This window comes from Suncus etruscus, chromosome 8 (genome assembly GCF_024139225.1).
Source record: "Suncus etruscus isolate mSunEtr1 chromosome 8, mSunEtr1.pri.cur, whole genome shotgun sequence".
Classification (NCBI taxonomy): domain Eukaryota; kingdom Metazoa; phylum Chordata; class Mammalia; order Eulipotyphla; family Soricidae; genus Suncus; species Suncus etruscus.
Genome location: NC_064855.1, coordinates 14,958,958 through 14,975,957, shown reverse-complemented (window position 1 = coordinate 14,975,957; position 17,000 = coordinate 14,958,958). Strand labels below are relative to the sequence as shown.

The 17,000-nt window shown below is 50.6% G+C and overlaps 3 protein-coding genes across 3 annotated transcripts; 2 read left to right on the top strand and 1 right to left on the bottom strand.

Annotated features, from left to right (window-relative positions):
* The first annotated feature begins 909 nt into the window (after positions 1-909).
* CENATAC (centrosomal AT-AC splicing factor) lies at positions 910-8,749 on the top strand. The gene is made up of 11 exons (XM_049778184.1): positions 910-1,048; positions 1,129-1,292; positions 2,039-2,137; positions 5,420-5,486; positions 5,739-5,801; positions 6,100-6,161; positions 6,297-6,402; positions 7,836-7,866; positions 8,236-8,325; positions 8,394-8,526; positions 8,617-8,749. Exons 1-11 carry the CDS (start codon positions 929-931, stop codon positions 8,681-8,683), a joined length of 1,002 nt encoding a protein of 333 aa, XP_049634141.1. The 5' UTR covers positions 910-928; the 3' UTR covers positions 8,684-8,749.
* A 7-nt stretch (positions 8,750-8,756) lies between these two features.
* On the bottom strand, positions 8,757-11,824 carry RPS25 (ribosomal protein S25). Its single transcript, XM_049778196.1, has 5 exons — positions 11,718-11,824; positions 11,426-11,521; positions 10,042-10,225; positions 8,887-8,985; positions 8,757-8,800 (listed from the first exon to the last, which is right to left on the bottom strand). The coding sequence occupies exons 1-4, from the start codon at positions 11,718-11,720 to the stop codon at positions 8,891-8,893; spliced, it is 378 nt and encodes a 125-aa protein (XP_049634153.1). The 5' UTR covers positions 11,721-11,824; the 3' UTR covers positions 8,757-8,800; positions 8,887-8,890.
* Positions 11,825-12,175: 351 nt separating this feature from the next.
* TRAPPC4 (trafficking protein particle complex subunit 4) lies at positions 12,176-16,418 on the top strand. Its single transcript, XM_049778188.1, has 5 exons — positions 12,176-12,376; positions 12,490-12,664; positions 14,286-14,389; positions 14,875-15,001; positions 16,082-16,418. The coding sequence occupies exons 1-5, from the start codon at positions 12,202-12,204 to the stop codon at positions 16,158-16,160; spliced, it is 660 nt and encodes a 219-aa protein (XP_049634145.1). The 5' UTR covers positions 12,176-12,201; the 3' UTR covers positions 16,161-16,418.
* The last annotated feature ends 582 nt before the right edge of the window (positions 16,419-17,000 follow it).

Genomic DNA, 17,000 nt, shown 5'->3' with positions numbered 1-17,000 from the left:
CTTCCTGTCTACCCCTTTACAACCTTAGAGCAACAGCAATTTGGGGGGCATAAGTCACACCCAGAGAAGCTCAGGTCTTACTCCTGATTCTTTGCTCAGGATTCCGCCCCCTTTCCTTGGGGGTCACCATATGTAGTGTTGGAGTTCAAACCCTAGTAAGCAAACATACACTAACTTTGTGGCCTTGCTCCCATTTTATTTAACTTTATTTTTTGGGCCTTGGGGCCACACCCAGTGATGCTCAGGGGTTTACTGGTTCGGCTGCACTCAGGGATCACTCCAGGATATGCTCAGGGGACCACATGAGATGCTAGGCCTAGTGCGTGCTAGGCAAATGCCCTACCCACAGTCCTATTGCTCTGAACTCTTCCTATTTTACTTTTTTTTTTTTTTGGGGCCACACCCGGCGGTGCTCAGGGGTGACTCCTGGCTGTCTGCTCAGAAATAGCTCCTGGCAGGCACGGGGGACCATATGGGACACCGGGATTCGAACCAACCACCTTTGGTTCTGGATTGGCTGCTTGCAAGGCAAACGCCGCTCTGCTATCTCTCCGGGCCCCTATTTTACTTTTATTTATTTATTATTTATTTTTTGTGTTTGGGCCACATCCAGTGACGTTCAGGGGTTACTCCTGGCTTGGGGGACCATCTGATATGCCAGGGGAATCGAACACCGCAGTCCGTCCTAGGTTAGCAAGCGCAAGGCAGACGCCTTACCCCTTGTGCCACCGCTCCGCCCCCACCCCGCATCCGGAAATGCGCGCTTGTGCACTCCATTATACGCATGCGCACTGAGTCGCGGGCAGCGCTTCGGCTTCGGGGGACGCTGTGCGCAGCCGCGAGGTTGCGGTGATCGGCGCCTTTGCGCATGCGCCGCGAGGAGGTCAGGGGTCACCGGAAGAAGGTCGCCGGTCCTGGGAAGCGAGCTATGGCGACGGCGCAGCACTGTCCTCTTTGCCGCCAGACTTTCTTCTGCGGGCGCGGCCACGTTTACAGTCACAAGCACCAGCGGCACCTGAAGGTGGCTTTGGAGCGGCTGTTGCCCCAGGTGCGGGCCTGGGCCGGGGTGGGGACGCTTGCGGGGTCCGTGGCCGATGCCCCCGATGCTTACTCCCGGCCTGTTTGCAGGTGGAAGCCGCGCGCAAGGCCGTGCGCGCCGCCCAGGTGGAGCAATTCGCGCCCGAGCATTTGCGGCGCTGCTGGTGCCCCTGCTGCAGCTGTGAGGTGCAGAAGCACTTGAGCCACGGCAACTTGACGGTGCTGCACGGCGGCCTGCTGGAGCACCTGGCCAGGTGAGCCAGGGTCGCCTTCGAGGCATTGCTGACTTCAGACTCTGGCTGGGCCATCAGGGAAGCAGATGACTTCTATCCCTCTCTCTTAATGTATTGGGGTTTGGGGTGGCCACATCCAGCGTTGCTCAGGGCTGAATCCTGGCTCAGATCTCAGGGATCACTCCTGGGGGTGTCTGGGGACTATAAATGGGATGCGATTGGATCCAGGCGTGCCTTGTGCCAAGCAGGCATCCTACCCGCTGTGCTTCCGCTTCATCCCTTCATTCTCTTTTTTTAAAATAGTCTATGTGGGGGCCGGAGAGATAGCATGAAGGTAATGCGTTTGCCTTGTACGCAGAAGGTCAGTGGTTCGAATCTCGGCATCCCATATGGTCCCCTGAGCCTGCCAGGAGCGATTTCTGAGCGTAGAGCTAGGAGGAACCCCTGAGCGCTGCCGGTGTGACCCAAAAACACAAAACAAAACAAAACAAAAGGTCTGTTTGAGGCCATATCTCTCTCGTGGTAGTAGGGAGAAGGTCGTTCCCAGCAATGCTCTGGGAACCACAAACTACCGGGGTATCCAGATTATCAAGCTTGCTCTCAATCTTTGGAGCCTTCTTCAGGGCCCAGATTGTCACTTTGTTACTGGAAGAGGAGGGGGAAGACTGGCCATAGCCTCCCTCTCAGGCTGCCCTGTGAGAGGGAGACACACTAGTTGGCCTTTTGTTTGACATCTAAATAACCTCCCCTCCTCCCTCCCTTCTCAGCCCAGAGCACAGGAAAGCAACCAACAGATTCTGGTGGGAGAACAAGGCCAAAGTCCAGATGAAAGAGAAGTTTCTGATCTCCCCACAGGATTACACAAGGTCAGTGCTGGCTGTTTAGCATCTTGACCTAAATGAATTCTCGGGTCTGGGTTAGGCATTGGAGCCTCTATTAATTGTGAACTTGGCAAGGATTTCCTCAGCATCACTTATCTTCACAGTACTAATTACAGTTTATTCTAAGTACCATGCTTGACACAAAACAAGGATGAGACTCCTTAGTTGCTTTATAATCCATTTGGGGGATAAGCTATACAATGCATTCAACAAATAGACAATAATACAAGTTAACTACAAGCAATTGTAAGTGGGGGATCTGGGGGGATTGCAGAGAAGGTAAGGTGGCCTTGCATGTGGTTGACCCAGGTTTGATCCCTGGCATCCCATATGATCCCTAAGCCTACCAGGAATAATTTCTTTTCATTTTATTCATTTGTTTATTTATTCTTGGGTTTTTTGGGCCACACCCAGTGACGCTCAGGGGTTATCGTATTTTCCAGTATATAAGACGACTTTTTTTTTTTTTTTTTTTTTTTGGGTTTTTGGGCCACACCGGGCGGTGCTCAGGGGTTACTTCTGGCTGTCTGTTCAGAAATAGCTCCTGGCAGGCACGGGGGACCATATGGGACACCGGGATTCGAACCAACCATCTTTGGTCCTGGATCGGCTGCTTGCAAAGCAAACGCCGCTGTGCTATCTCTCTGGGCCCAAGACGACTTTTTAACCCATGAAAAACTTATATACTGGTATACGGCATGCTGAAACTTATTCTAGCTTCAGGGACGAGTGATGCACCCCCCTCTTACCGCTGCATCTCATCCAGCTGCCAGATGTCATCACTCAGTCTTCTGCTTATCCTGATTAATCTTTCAGGATACACAGAGGAGCTGAGTTACCAAGCACTGCATCCCATCTAGCCGCTGGGTATCATCACTGGTATGGGGCTTTCTGATGCTCAGTCCTCTGCTTGCCCTGATTCATCTTTCAGGGCACACAGAGGAACTGAGTTACTGAGAGCGATGTGACTTTCCAGTGCTCAGTCCTCTGTTCAGCTTTTATGGGACACAGAGGAGACGCTCTGTCTCCCTCAAGCTGTTCTGTTATCACTGCACCCTAGCCAGCTGCTCTTGGAGCTCCCTGCTCTCAGTGTAGACCATAATTAAAAAAATCAGTCACTCACTACAAAAGACATACGTAAAATGATTGTTGGCACTCCAAAGTCTAGCTTTATTAAACATTTGCTGTTAACCTTTGAGAGCTCTACTCTTTTTCTCTTACGTGTTTTTTTTGTTTTTTTTTTTTGTTTTTGGTTTTTGGTTTTTGGGCCACACCCGGTGGTGCTCAGGGGTTACTTCTGGCTGTCTGCTCAGAAATAGCTCCTGGCAGGCACGGGGGACCATATGGGACACCGGGATTTGAACCAACCACCTTTGCTCCTGGATCGGCTGCTTGCAAGGCAAATGCCGCTGTGCTATCTCTACAGGCCCTTCTCTTACGTGTTTTAATTACCATTTGGTGTGCGTTAAAAGAGAGGTAATCTAATACAGCGAATGTAGCCCAAACCCTATATATATATATATATATATATATATTTTTTTTTTTTTTTTGGTTTTTGGGCCACACCCGGCGGTGCTCAGGGGTTACTCCTGGCTGTCTGCTCAGAAATAGCTCCTGGCAGGCACGGGGGACCATATGGGACACCGGGATTCGAACCAACCACCTTTGGTCCTGGATCGGCTGCTTGCAAGGCAAACGCCGCTGTGCTATCTCTCCGGGCCCCAAACCCTATATTTTAACAGGGAAAGTAGGAGGTCTTCTTATACACCCAGTCGTTTTATACACCTGAAAATATGGTACTCCTCGCTATGTGCTTAGAAATTACTCCTGGCTTGGGGGACCATATGGGACGCTGGGGGGATGGAATTGCAGTCCATCCTAGATTAGCACTTACAAGGCAGATGCCCTACCACTTGCGCCACAGCTCCAGCCCCTTTATTTATTTTGGTTTTTGGACCATACCCAGCGGCGCTCAGGGGTTACTCCTGGTTCTGTGCTCAGAAATTGCTCCTGGTAGGCTCTGGAGACCATATGGGATGCCGGGGATTGAACGCAGGTCTGAACCAGGTTGGCCGCTTGCAAGGCAAGTGCTGTGCTCACTCTAGCCCATGCCAGGAATAATTTCTGAGTTTAGAACCAGGAGTTAACTACTGAGTGCAGTCAGGTGTGAACCCCTCCCCAAAATATAAAACTTCGTAAGTGGGTGGCACAGAGGTAGAGAGAGAACAGTGGGTAAAGTGCAGCTGATCTGGGTTTGATCCCTGTTACTGTCTAGGATCTCAGCACAAATGCCAGTAATCATCCTGATCTTAAAGTGATGGTTTTGAAGGCCATTTCTGTTCTCTGGTATGCCGAAATGTCCAGTTACAGCTCATAATCTTCTGAAATCCACTTGGGCCCAGGGAGATGTAGTAGTAAAGGGCCTGCCTTGCGAGCATGCGCGATGCTGGACACTGACTTGCATTCCCATGTGTGGTCCCAGCAGCTCTGCTTTCAGGAGGTCCCTGGCACTGGCACACAATGTGCCACCAGTTCACTGCAGTGAATAGCATGTGCAGGACCCAGGCAGTGCCTGCCTTGCCTTCATGAGACCTGGGTTTGATTCCCAGCATCACAAAACATGTGCAATCTTTTGGTCATTACAGAAACCTGGGGTAGGGGGCACATTTTTATTTTGTTTAAGAGGAACTTGCAGGGGCTGGAGAGATAGCATGGAGGTAAGGCATTTTGCCTTTCATGCAGAAGGTCTATTGGTTCAAATCCCGGCATCCCATTTGGTCCCTGGAGCCTGCCAGGAGTGATTTCTAAGCGTAGAGCCAGGAAGTAACCCCTGAGCACTGCCGGGTGTGACCCAAAACCAAAAAAAAAAAAAAGAGGAACTATGTATATGAACAAAGAGCATTGAGCCAGGGAGGTTACTCAAGGGACTGGTGCACACCTTTGTATGAAGGATGCTGGGTCTGAACCTCATTACCACCAGCTCTGAATCTGGGGCCGGGAAGGTGGCGCTAGAGATAAGGTGTCTACCTTGCAAGCGCTAGTGTAGGACGGACTGCGGTTTGATCCCCCGGTGTCCCGTATGGTCCTCCCAAGCCAGGAGTGATTTCTGAGTGTTTAGCCAGGAGTAATCCCTGAGTGTCAAACGGGTGTGGCCCAAAAACCAAAAAAAAAAAGAAATCCAATTATGCTTTGTGCTGTGAATTGGAAAGTTTGTCATCCATGCGAAAGGGACTGGGTCTGGGCTGACTTGACTAGTTTTCATTTTAGGTTCAAGAAATCCATGGTAAAAAGTCTGGATTCCTATGAGGAAAAAGAGGACGAGATGATCAAACAGGTCAGTTAAAGAAAGGAGAGCAAGGGACCCAAACAATAGCATTGCGGGTAGGGCGATTGCCTTGCATGCGGCCAACCTGCTTCATTCCCTAGCATCTCAATTGGTCCTCTGATCCTGTGTGATTTCTGAACGCAGAGCAAGGAGTAACCTTTAACTGCTGCAGTGTAATGGCTCAAAAGCTCCCCCAAAAGCCTCTGAGGAACTCAACCCCTGTGGCCTGGCTCCTCTCTCAAGCACTTGTTTTCCCCACAGATGGCAGCTCAGATCCGCGAGGTGGAGCAGAACCAGCAGGAGGTAGTTCGGTCTGTCTTAGAGGTTTGTTTCCCTCGGAGGACTCAGAGCAGTATCCAAATCCCGGTTCACCCAGTTACGCTCTCTAACAACTTGGATTCCCTGCTTCCTGAAATTGGGTTTCAGTTCTCTTACTCGCCGTTAAGGGGCAGATTTTGAAAACGGAGGGAATGTGGGTAGCGGCGGGAGGCAAAGTTTGCAAGATGGGGTGGGGGGTGATACGTGACATGTCAGTTGATTTCCTTTCTGGAGGGTGGGCACAGGGAGTAGCAGGCTCTTAAGCACCCAAAAGATTCGTTTATTTTTCCTGAATCAAACTCAGCCTCAGGCAGTGCCAGACCCAGAAGAGGGCTCTGCGGTACCTGGAAACTGGAGGATTGCTAAGTAAGAACTTTAGGGACCTTGGCTGGGAGCTTGCCACTTCTGAGAATGTTGTTTTGGGAACCAGGTGGCATTGGGGGGTCTTGAACCCTGGCCCTCTGAGCTGCCTGATTTCCCAGCTGAGTTTGTCTTTTTCAGCCACGCAGCTGCCCCCACGCAGCAGCCTCAGTACTTGGGCCTGCCACCTGCCCCCGAGTTTGACTGGATGGAGACAGGACCGTCTCTGACATTCATTGGCCATCAGGTACAAAAGTGAGACTGGTACAGACAGGCCTTGCCTCTTACTTCCCAGGACTCTTCTGGTTTTCTCTTACTGTACTGCCCACCTAGCATCTTTCTAGTACTTCTCCTAGACCTACCAGGGGTTTCAAACTCCCGACCCGCGGGCCGCAAACGGCCCTCCGTACAACATTTTGTAGCCCTGCCCTAGAGGAATCCTTTTTTGTTTTGTTTTAGTTGTTTGGGTCACACACCCCCAATGTTCAAGGCTTACTACTGACTTTGCACTCAAGGATCACCCCGACTTTGCCTCCTGCGGCCCCCAGTAAATTGAGTTTGAGATCCCTGATCTAGACCCTTAAGGCAGTATGCTTTTTTTGGGGGGTGGGGGCCCACACCCGGCGTTGCTCCTGGCAGGCACAGGGGACCATATGGGACACCAGGATTCGAACCAACCACCTTTGGTCCTGGATCAGCTGCTTGCAAGGCAAACTCGGCAGCATACATTTTTACGTTACAGAAGCCAATGCAGAGGGGTCAGAGAGCACAGCAGGGAGGCACTTGCCTTATATGCAGCCGAATCCAGGCCTATCCCAAGCCCCCCAGGAATAATTCCTGAATACAAAATCAGGAGTAACCCAGGAGGAATACTGGGTATTGCTACAGGAGCCTGTGCAGAACCCCATCCACTTTTTTTTTTTTCTTGGTTTTTGGGTCACACCCGGCTGCGTTCAGAAATTACTCCTTTGCTCAGAAATCACTCCTGGCAGGCTCAGCTCAGCATTATAGGATGCGGGATTTGAACCACCGTCCTTTATGCAAGGCAAACACCCTACCTCCATGCTATCTCTCCAGCCACCCCCCCCCCCAATCACTATTTGACCATATCTGATTTACCCTTATTCCACTTTGGCACCCTCCACCCCCAAACTTCCTCCCCTGCTCTAATGACTCCCATCTCATGCCCAGGTGTTGTGTAAACTTTTTGCTTAGTCTAGATGCTATTTTTCCATAAAGGTTCAACAGATCAGAACCACCTTGTAATGTGAATGTAGCTTGTAGTTTCATTCTCCCCAATTCTGGTCTAGAGTACAGAGCAAGAACTCTGCTCCCTGTCAAGTCCAGCAGCCTCTAATCAGACCCTTATTTGTTGTTTGTGTGTGGGGGGTGTTACTCCTGGCTCTGCACTCAGAAACCGCTCCTGGCAGGCTCATGAACCAATGGGATGCTGTGGATGTGTAACTCAGGTCGCTTCCGGGCTGGCAGAATGCAAAGAAAATGCAAATGCCCTCCCTACTGCTGTGCTATCTCTGGCACCAGACTTTGGGCTTTCATGATCAAACACTAGCCCCTGTAGAAGTATACGCAGAATCAGCTGCTATCCACAGCCTTTCAAGTTCACATCCTCCCGAGCTGGAAAGATCTACTAGCTTCCCTTCTTTCTCTTTCTTACTGCAGGACACACCAGGTGTTGGCAACATCCACTCAGGTAAGCTCTCTAGGGTCTGCAACCTTAATAGGAATGAGTGGTCTGAGTAGCACCTTAGCCCAGGCCCCAAGCTGTTAATTAAAACTAAGTAAAGCGTGTGATTCAGGATGCAGAGAACTGGTCCAGTTGGGTTTGGACAAAGAACAAGCCTCCAACAAATGCAGCACAGAGATCCCCACACTTTCTGGTGTAGTCCCTAGCTATAGAAACCACCCAGTACTCAACAAAACTCATACAAAGATCTGTGGTTGTAGCAAGAGTCAGAATATAGGGTCAGTCTAGATTAGGAATGTAGCATCTACTGGGGTGTGTGGATAAATGGAACCATCTAGATTTCATACAAACCTTCCTGCTGACTGTGTATTTAAGGTGCCACCCCTCCCTGGCTGGTCAAAGAGGAGGAGCACAGTTCTGGGAGCCAGCAAATAGGACCCTCCTATGAAGAGTTTCTTAAAGAAAGTAAGTAAATCCAAGGCAAGTGATGGGGTCTTGATTCTTCCTACTCTAAACTATTTCCTTATAATCAGAGGAAAAGGAGAAATTAAAGAAACTGCCTCCTGATCGAGTCGGGGCCAACTTTGACCACAATTCCAGCACAGGCACAGGCTGGCTACCCTCTTTTGGACGTGTCTGGAACAATGGGCGGCGCTGGCAATCCAGGTAGTAAAGTCCCAAACCCAGAGCAACCCAACCCACCCACACTCCCTTGAAGATTCGCTGTTCACTTCATTCTCTTTATATTCCTTTTAGGCATCAGTTCAAAACTGAAGCTGCGGCAAGGAACAAGCAGTTGGATAAAAAAGCTAAAGGGATTTAAAGCCTATGAACCTGCACTTGCCACTGTTTCATTAACTACCTGATTGAAGAAACAACACATATCCATCCATGTATTTGATTTAATAAAGTTTTATTTCTCAAAATGTACAATTGGGACCTGTTCGGAAGAAGAGAAAATGAAATTAGAAAGAACAAGTCTTATGAAGGGACACCCCGGCCCCTCTTTCTGCAAGCTCCTCTCACCTGCTCACGCATCTTCCCCAGCAGCTGGGGCATCTCCGCCCTTTGTGTTTCTGGTGTAGATCACTTGAGCTCTGTGCTTGGACACGAGTTTAATAAGTCCTGCAAAGGAAAAGGTTTTCATGGGGCACCTCCACTCATTTAATAGTCAACACTGGGGGTGTGAAAAAGTAGCCTATCTAAACTAATACAACCATAACGACTCCTATGGGAGGATCACACTTTGTAGTGTGGTCTACAGCTTTAACCAGCTTTGTAGGCTGGTTCCTTCCATGGGCACTGATATCTGTGAGCAAATCAAGGGGCCAGGCAAACCAAGTAAGCCCTGTAGGCTGTAGCCAACTCAGGAAAAGCTGCTGCAACACTCACAAAAGGGCACCAGAGAGCTCAGAATATTTTTTATGTTTTGAGTACACAACAGGACTTTAAAACTAGAATGAACTTTTTTTTTTTTGGCAGCGCTCAGAATACTCCTGGCAGGCACGGGGATCATATGGAATGCCGGGATTTGAATCACCACAGATCCTGGGCCAGCTGCTTGAAAGGCCCTACAGCTGTGCTATCTCTCTGGCCCCATGAATGAACAATACTTAATAAACATGGGGCCTAAGTGGCATGCTAGCCTAGGATGGACTGTGGTTTGGTCCCCTAAGCCAGGAGCGACTTCTTTTCCTTTTCCTTTTTTTTTTTTTGGTTTTTGGGTCACACCCGGTGGTCCTCAGGGGTTACTCCTGGCTGTCTGCTCAGAAATAGCTCCTGGCAGGCACGGGGAGCATATGGGACACTGGGATTCGAACCAACCACCTTTGGTCCTGGATCGGCTGCTTGCAGCAAGGCAAACGCCGCTGTGCTATCTCACCGGGCCCACCAGGAGAGATTTCTGAGTGCATAGCCAGGTGTAACCCTTGTGCATCACAAGGTGTGGCCCAACCCCCCCAAATAAACTTAATAAACCTAGCATAACATATCCCTCTTAATCTCACATCAGATTAGGATTATATTACTATTCCTTACACACTATGAAACCTACACTTGATCCCCAGCATATCAAATGGAGGGGAAAAAGTCATCAAGGACATTTCCACTAAAGAACTCTGTGCACCATGACCAACAATTAGGCTGCAGAACACACAGAAGCCACGAGTTCAACCCACTCACCTTTACTCAGGAGCTCCTGAAGTGCTGCCCTGGCCAGGGACCCCCGAATCTTTAGCCTCTCAGAGACAACCGCAGGAGTGATGAGCTTATAGTTGGGGACTTCCTTGCAGAGCTTGTCATAGGTGGCTTTGTCAAACAACACTAGGTTATTGAGCTTGTCCCGAACTTTGCCTTTGGACCACTTCTGCTCACACAAACCAAAGAAGGGAAAAAGATTTAAGTCCTGAGATAGATCAGCTTCCATACATCCCCGAGCAGCAGACAAAGGCTCCCCCGTGGTCAAAGAAATTCAAACTAGGGATTCCAGGGACTGCAGCAATGGACACTTATAAAGTCAGGTGCAGGAGACCACTAATGGCACCGAGATAATTTTTTAAATGTCGGTATAGTATGAATCACAACTAGAAAGTACCATGTTGGGGGGGGGGGGAAGAAAGATGGCTCTGGGACAGGAGCGGTAGGGCCTTTGCCTTACATGCAGCCAAACCCGAGATGAACCGGGGGTCCCATATGGTCCCTTTGGCCTGCCTGGAGTGATTTTTGAGCACAGAACCCTGACCACCCCAAAACAAAGATGGCTTGAGAGTTCAAACACTCATTTTTAATGTGGCAGCAGCATCTACCACGGCCCTAGTTTAATCACCCTGCTTAAATTACAAGCTCCCCCAGGAATACAGCCCTGGGTCACTCCTGAACAGTATCCAAGACTAGCAATGATCCCAAACTATCCCCACCTCAAAAAGACAAAAACACGAAAATTGATGGAAATACAATCAGCGCACAAAAATCGTTATCTGTACAGAAAATACAAGGCTTTGCCTTGTACGCGGCCAACCCGACTTCAATTTCCGAGAACCTCCAGGAGTGATCCCAGAGGGTAAAGCCTGGATACCCCAAACACCGCGACTTTAAACGGCGAGAGTCTGCAGACCCGTTTAGACGTTAACAAGACGAACCGCCCACTCCCCAAAGCAGAAGAAACGTAGTGAGGATGTTGCCACCGTAAACACAAAATCTGGGTCCGGACCCCATTAACATTCAACGCCATCAGCTGGCCAGAACGCATTGCAGCTCAGGCGAGACCCAGGCAAGGATTCGAACCCCGACAAGGCCAAAAAAGTAGAACAGGGCCGGAGAGATAGCACGGAAGCAGGGCGCTGGCCTCGCATGCAGAAGAATGGTGGTTCGAACCCCTGCATCCCATGTGGTCCCTACAAGCCTGCCAGGGGCGATCTCTGAGCGTAGAGCCAGGAGTGACCCAAAAACCAAAAGAATTAAAAACTAAAAAAAAGGCAGCAAAATAACAAGCTCCCCCAAAGGAAAACTAATCACGATCGTTGCACGGACAAGGGTCCCCCTAAATACTTAAGAAGGGTCTTTTCACCTTCTTTTTGGCCTTGCCCCCAGACTTGTTCACGGGGTCCTTGTCTTTCTTGGCCGACTTCCCGGCATCTTTCTTCTTCTTGTCGTCCTTGGGAGGCTGCGAGAGAAAAAAAGCAAAGACACAGTCAAGGCAAGTCAAGTAGACGAGCACATGGAGTGGGGAGAAGCCCCAGCCCCAGCACTGGAAAAGCAGCTACCCCAGCCATTCCGGGGTGCCCTCCATGTCCCACTCAAAAAACTCCTTCGCATCTCCCCATTCTACCAGCCCCGATGGACTTCCCTGCCGCACTCACCATCGCGAAGCTCGGAGGGCGGCAGCGAGCCCAACAGCCCCACTAAGATGTCGGACAAAAAGGAAGCGGCCTAGTTGCACCAGGCTAGAAACCTGGGCTGGCAGAAAGAACTTCCGGGTCAGGGGAGGCGGGACTTCCGGAGAAAGTTCGGCGGGTGGACCTGGAGTTTCCCTCCATTGATTCATGAGTGCTCTTAGAGCCTCAGTGCGCAGGCGCGCTTGGCTGAGAGGCGTGGCGTTCAATAGTAGTTCCGGGACAGGGTGGCTGTGGTTGGGGCGGGGAAACCTGCTGAGTGGGCCTCAGTGCGCAGGCGCTCCGGTCTAAGGGGCGGGGGTGTATGTGATAGTAGTTCCGGGGCATAGTGGCATTGGGCCGAGTGGGTCTCAGTGCGCAGGCGCGCCGGGCTAAGGGGCGGGTCGTGCACGACAGTGGTTCTGGGTCAGGGTGGCTGTGGGTGGGTAGGACCTGTCACTTGGTTGCAGCGATGGCGATCTTTAGCGTGTACGTGGTGAACAAAGCCGGCGGCCTCATTTACCAGTACGACAGCTACTCGCCGCGGTCCGAGGCGGAGAAAACCTTCAGTTACCCCCTCGACCTGCTGCTCAAGCTCCACGATGAACGCGTGCTAGTGGCCTTCGGCCAGCGCGACGGCATCCGGGGTGGGCTGTGCGCTAGGCTCGGGCTGCACAAGTGGGCTGGGTGGGGGGTCTGAATGGGGGTCCCGGTTTGGGGGAACTCCGCTTACCTTTCGCCTTTCCTCCCTCCTCTGCAGTGGGCCACGCGGTGCTGGCCATCAATGGGTCGGACGTCAACGGCAAGTACACGTCCGAGGGGAAGGAGGTGCTGGAGTACCTGGGCAACCCGGCCAACTACCCGGTGTCCATTCGGTTCGGCCGGCCCCGACTCACCTCCAATGAGAAGCTCATGTTGGCTTCTATGTTCCACTCGTGAGTCCCCCCCCCCCCACTTCCCAGTGCTTTTTTTGTTTGTTTGTTTTGGGGTCACACCCGGCAGCGCTCAGGGGTTCCTCCTGGCTCTACACTCAGAAATCACTCCTGGCAGGCTCGGGGGACCATATGGGATTCAAACCAACGTCCTGCATGCAAGGCAAACGCCCTACCTCCATGCTATCTCTCCTGCCCCTTTCCAGTGTCTTTCAGCTTTCACTGGGCTCGAAGGCCGGGGTGTCTGTCAGTGTGGCTCTGCGGACAATGCCCCGAGAGGCAGGGCTTACCCGTATCACTTTGTCATCTGCAGAATTTGTGTTAGGAAAAATTGGGAGCCAGATAATATAAAGAATTCAGGCCCTTGACTTGCATATGATGGATCCCCACATCGTCCCCAGCACCTCATAGGATTCCTCATAACGGTTCTAAAAGCAACTGATCCCTGAGATGATTGGGGTGTACTGCCCCCTGCAATCGTTTTAGAAAGCAGCTATACAGATTTTGGTAACACTGCCAGTAGTGTGGTTTTTTTTCCATTTTCCTTTCTTTTCCTTTTTTTTTTTTTTTTTTTTTTTTTTTGGTTTTTGGGCCACACCTGGTAATGCTTAGGATTACTTCTGGCTATGCACTCAGAAATTGCTTCTGGTTTGGGACCATATGGGACGCCGGCGACCGAACCAAGGTCCGGCCTGAATCAGCCGATTGAAAGGCAAACGCCCTTCTTTTCCTTTTTTATGGAAAGGATGCTCAGGGGTTACTCCTGGTATGCTCGGAAGACCATCTGGTATGATATCATAGATCATACCCGGGTAGCAGTGGTCAAAGCAAATACCCTACGTGCTCTAACTGTACTATTTTTCCAGCTCGCCCTCCCCCAGCTTTCGTTTTTAAGGCAAGATAATCAAGCTAGACAATCTCAAAAGATTTCTGTTCCGATTCTGGGTTGGGATGTGTGCCAGTTAACCAAGTGTGACCCATTTTCAATGTTCATTATTTTGTTCATCTGATGCTTCGTGGCACTCAGGGCTCACTCAGCTTCATAAGGAAGTAAGGGAGGTGCCAGCCACTAAGTATATCGGTTGAAGGAGCAGGCATGTGGCTCGGTGCCAAACCACTTGTCTTGCATGTAAGAGACTTTGAGTTCAGTTCCCACCCAGGACTTCTCATGGTCCTCTGAGTACTACTGCGAGTGATCCCCAAGCCTGAAACTCAGAGCAGTCGTTGTGACCCCAACACCAAAAACTAGAATAACCTTTCTTTTAGTTTTTGTTTTGTTTTTTTGGGTCACACCTGGCGGCGCGCAGGGTTTACTCCTGGCTCTGTGCTCAGAAATCACTCCTGGCAGGCATGGGGGATCACATGAGATGCTGGGATTCGAACCACCATCTGTCCTGGATCGGCTCTGTGCAAGGCAAACGTCTTACCGCTGTGCTCTTTGGCCCCAAACAGAATAACCTTACAGGGCTTGCCTTGCATGTAACTGACCATGATTAGATCCCTTTACTGCATATGGTCCCCCTGAGCACAAAGCCAGGTATAGCCCCGAACACTACTGGGTACACTCCCCCCCTCACCAAAAAAAAAAAATGGAATGCCCCAGCTTTGCTTCCTTTGCAAATAGGCTCTTCGCGATCGGCTCCCAGCTGTCCCCAGAACAGGGCAGCTCAGGCATTGAGATGCTGGAGACGGATGCTTTCAAGTTGCACTGCTTCCAAACGCTGACTGGTGAGCTGTGGGGAGGTTGGGGAGGGGAGAACACTGCTACCAGATAATGACCGGTGAGCCATGGGAGGGGTGTGTGGCTGCTTTCCTGGGAGAATTGCACAGATGCATCGATCGATCTTGTGACTCCAGAGCCAATATTTAATTTGACGCCAGTTTTGTCCCTGCTACTTGGCATGGCCAGCCCTGGCATCCTGTGTACAGATAAGACTAGAATTGGCACTGCCTGTAGCACGTTTTGGAAGGTGATCTGTGCCAAAATGAACTCAGTGTGATTTCAGATGGCCTTTGGCTCCCAAGTGCTGGTACTGTATCCCCTTATTACAGAGTATGGAAAGTCACTTGAGTTTGTCCCCGGCTGGGTGCTTTCTCCAGAGGAAACACCCCCCCCCCAAATCACTTAAGTTTTCCTTTTCCTACTTGTGTAGCAAGAATAAACTGTAAGTGGTCTTGTGAACATTTGCTTAATGTTTGGTGGCCCTCTGCAGGAATCAAGTTTGTGGTACTAGCGGATCCTCGGCAAGCTGGCATAGATTCCCTTCTCCGAAAGATTTATGAGATTTACTCAGACTTTGCCCTCAAGAATCCATTCTACTCCCTGGAAATGCCCATCAGGTAGGTTGGCCCACAGCAGAGAGAGCCTCCTTAGCCCTTCTTTGCCCTGCCCACCAGTCATTTGAAGTTTGGTAGTTTGATCTTGTTTTGTTTTTTGCTTGTACTGGGCAGTGATTAGGAATTACTCCTGGCAGGCTTTGGGGAACCATATGGGATACCAGGTATTAAACCTGTGTCGGCTATATGCAAGGCAAATGCCTTACTCTCTGTGCCCCTGATAGTTTGATCTTTAAAAACAAAAGTGAGAGGGCCCGGAGAGATAGCACAGTGGCGATTGCCTTGCAAGCAGCCACTCCAGGACCAAAGGTGGTTGGTTCGAATCCCGGTGTCCCATATGGTCCCCCGTGCCTGCCAGGAGCTATTTCTGAGCAGACAGCCAGGAGTAACCCCTGAGCACCACCGGGTGTGGCCCAAAAACCAAAAAAAAAAAAAAAAGTGAGAAGAAAAAAAAACTTTTAAAAGGGGCCGAGAGATAGCACAGCGGAAGGGCGTTTGCCTTAGACCAGAAGGATGGTGGTTTGAATCCCGGCATCCGATATGGTCCCCCGAGCCTGCCAGGAGCAATTTCTGAATGTAGAGCCATGAGTAATCCCTGAGCGCTGCCGGGTATGACACCCCCCCCCCCCAAAAAAAAAAGTGAGTAGATATTTTTCTCTTTTTGTGGTTATGGTGGTGTTGAGCCACAGCCACTGTTACTCAAGACCATGTGTGATAGTGGGGGTAACTGGTAGCTGCATGATCTCCCTGTACCCCCTCTTTATTTTTGTCTGAGGGGCCACACCCAGCTGGTTTCTGGGCTGACTCCTGGCTCTGCACTCAAGGATCATCCTTGGTGCAGCTGGAGGAACCATACGGGATCCCAGGGAATTGAACTCCTGTTGGCCACATACAAAGCAAGCATCCTGCCCTCTATCTTACTGTTCCACTCCTCTCTTTTTTGGGGAGTGGGGACTTGCTCTTCATAGAGGTTCATGTGCTTCAGAGTCACTCTCACTGGATCTGCCTCTGCACCCAGAGTAGGAAATGGCCTGGGGTCTCAGTCTCAGCCTCTATCCTTAATGGTTCCTTTGGCTGGACTAGGTGTGAGCTGTTTGAACAGAACCTGAAGTCGGCCCTGGAGGTGGCTGAAAAGGCTGGAACTTTTGGGCCTGGCTCATAGGCTGAACCAGCAGCAAGCCCTACACCTCGTATCCCACTGTGGTTCTCCTGCACGGGCCACACAGAGGGAGACTCCAGCCACTGTAATTGTGCACTTGAAAACGGGAGGATGCTGAGCCTGAAGATGTGTCAATCCCCGAGCCTTAATCCCCTTTCTCCCGCCTGTGTCTGTCCTGGGCCTGCTACCCCTCTGTACAGCTTTATTTATGATGGCAGCAGGCCCTACATGCTCCATGTAGTAAACATTCCTGTAAGCTAAGTGTTGCTGTCCTGATTGAGGTGCTGAAGAGAAAGACTTGGGAGAAGGTGAGATGATGGGCTTGAGTAAAAGCCAAGTGCTTGGGGGCCGGAGAGATGGCACTAGAGGTAAGGTGTCTGCCTTGCAAGCGCTACCGTAGGACGGACCGCGGTTCGATCCCCTGGTGTCCCATATGGTCACCCCAAGCCAGGAGCGATTTCTGAGCGCATAGTCAGGAATAACCCCTGATCGTCAAACGGGTGTGGCCCAAGAGCCAAAAAAAAAAAAAAAAAAAAAAGCCAAGTGCATGACCTTGATGCCTCGCATTCCAGAATCATCAGGTGATCACAGACAGAAATGCGTGTTTCCCACTTCATCCTCCCTTCCCCTGGGGAATGTTCTGCAGACCAGCGATCCCACAAGGTGCACCCCAGGTGTCCAGGCTCATCACTAACCACCCAAGTCTGAGCCTGGGCTCTGTGCAGTGAATTCAGAGTGTCTTTTCTCTCCTCCCTCCAGTCATCCTCTCAACTCTGCTGTATGGACCATTGTGGGCATAGAAATCTGGAAACACTCAGTCCTCAGCTTCAGTTATGAGATTGT

Bases quoted from the DNA above. Each gene is read 5' to 3' on its own strand.
- CENATAC (XM_049778184.1), top strand. From the start codon at position 929: ATGGCGACGGCGCAGCACTGTCCTCTTTGCCGCCAGACTTTCTTCTGC. The intron at 1,049-1,128 runs GTGCGGGCCTGG...GCCTGTTTGCAG, and splicing joins TGGAGCGGCTGTTGCCCCAG to GTGGAAGCCGCGCGCAAGGC. The intron at 5,487-5,738 runs GTCAGTTAAAGA...TTTTCCCCACAG, and splicing joins AGGACGAGATGATCAAACAG to ATGGCAGCTCAGATCCGCGA.
- RPS25 (XM_049778196.1), bottom strand. The intron at 10,226-11,425 runs GTGAAAAGACCC...TTGTGTGAGCAG, and splicing joins GGGGCAAGGCCAAAAAGAAG to AAGTGGTCCAAAGGCAAAGT. The intron at 8,986-10,041 runs GTGAGTGGGTTG...TTTCCTTTGCAG, and splicing joins TCAGGAGCTCCTGAGTAAAG to GACTTATTAAACTCGTGTCC.
- TRAPPC4 (XM_049778188.1), top strand. From the start codon at position 12,202: ATGGCGATCTTTAGCGTGTACGTGGTGAACAAAGCCGGCGGCCTCATT. The intron at 12,377-12,489 runs GTGGGCTGTGCG...CCTCCTCTGCAG, and splicing joins CCAGCGCGACGGCATCCGGG to TGGGCCACGCGGTGCTGGCC. The intron at 14,390-14,874 runs GTGAGCTGTGGG...GGCCCTCTGCAG, and splicing joins CTGCTTCCAAACGCTGACTG to GAATCAAGTTTGTGGTACTA.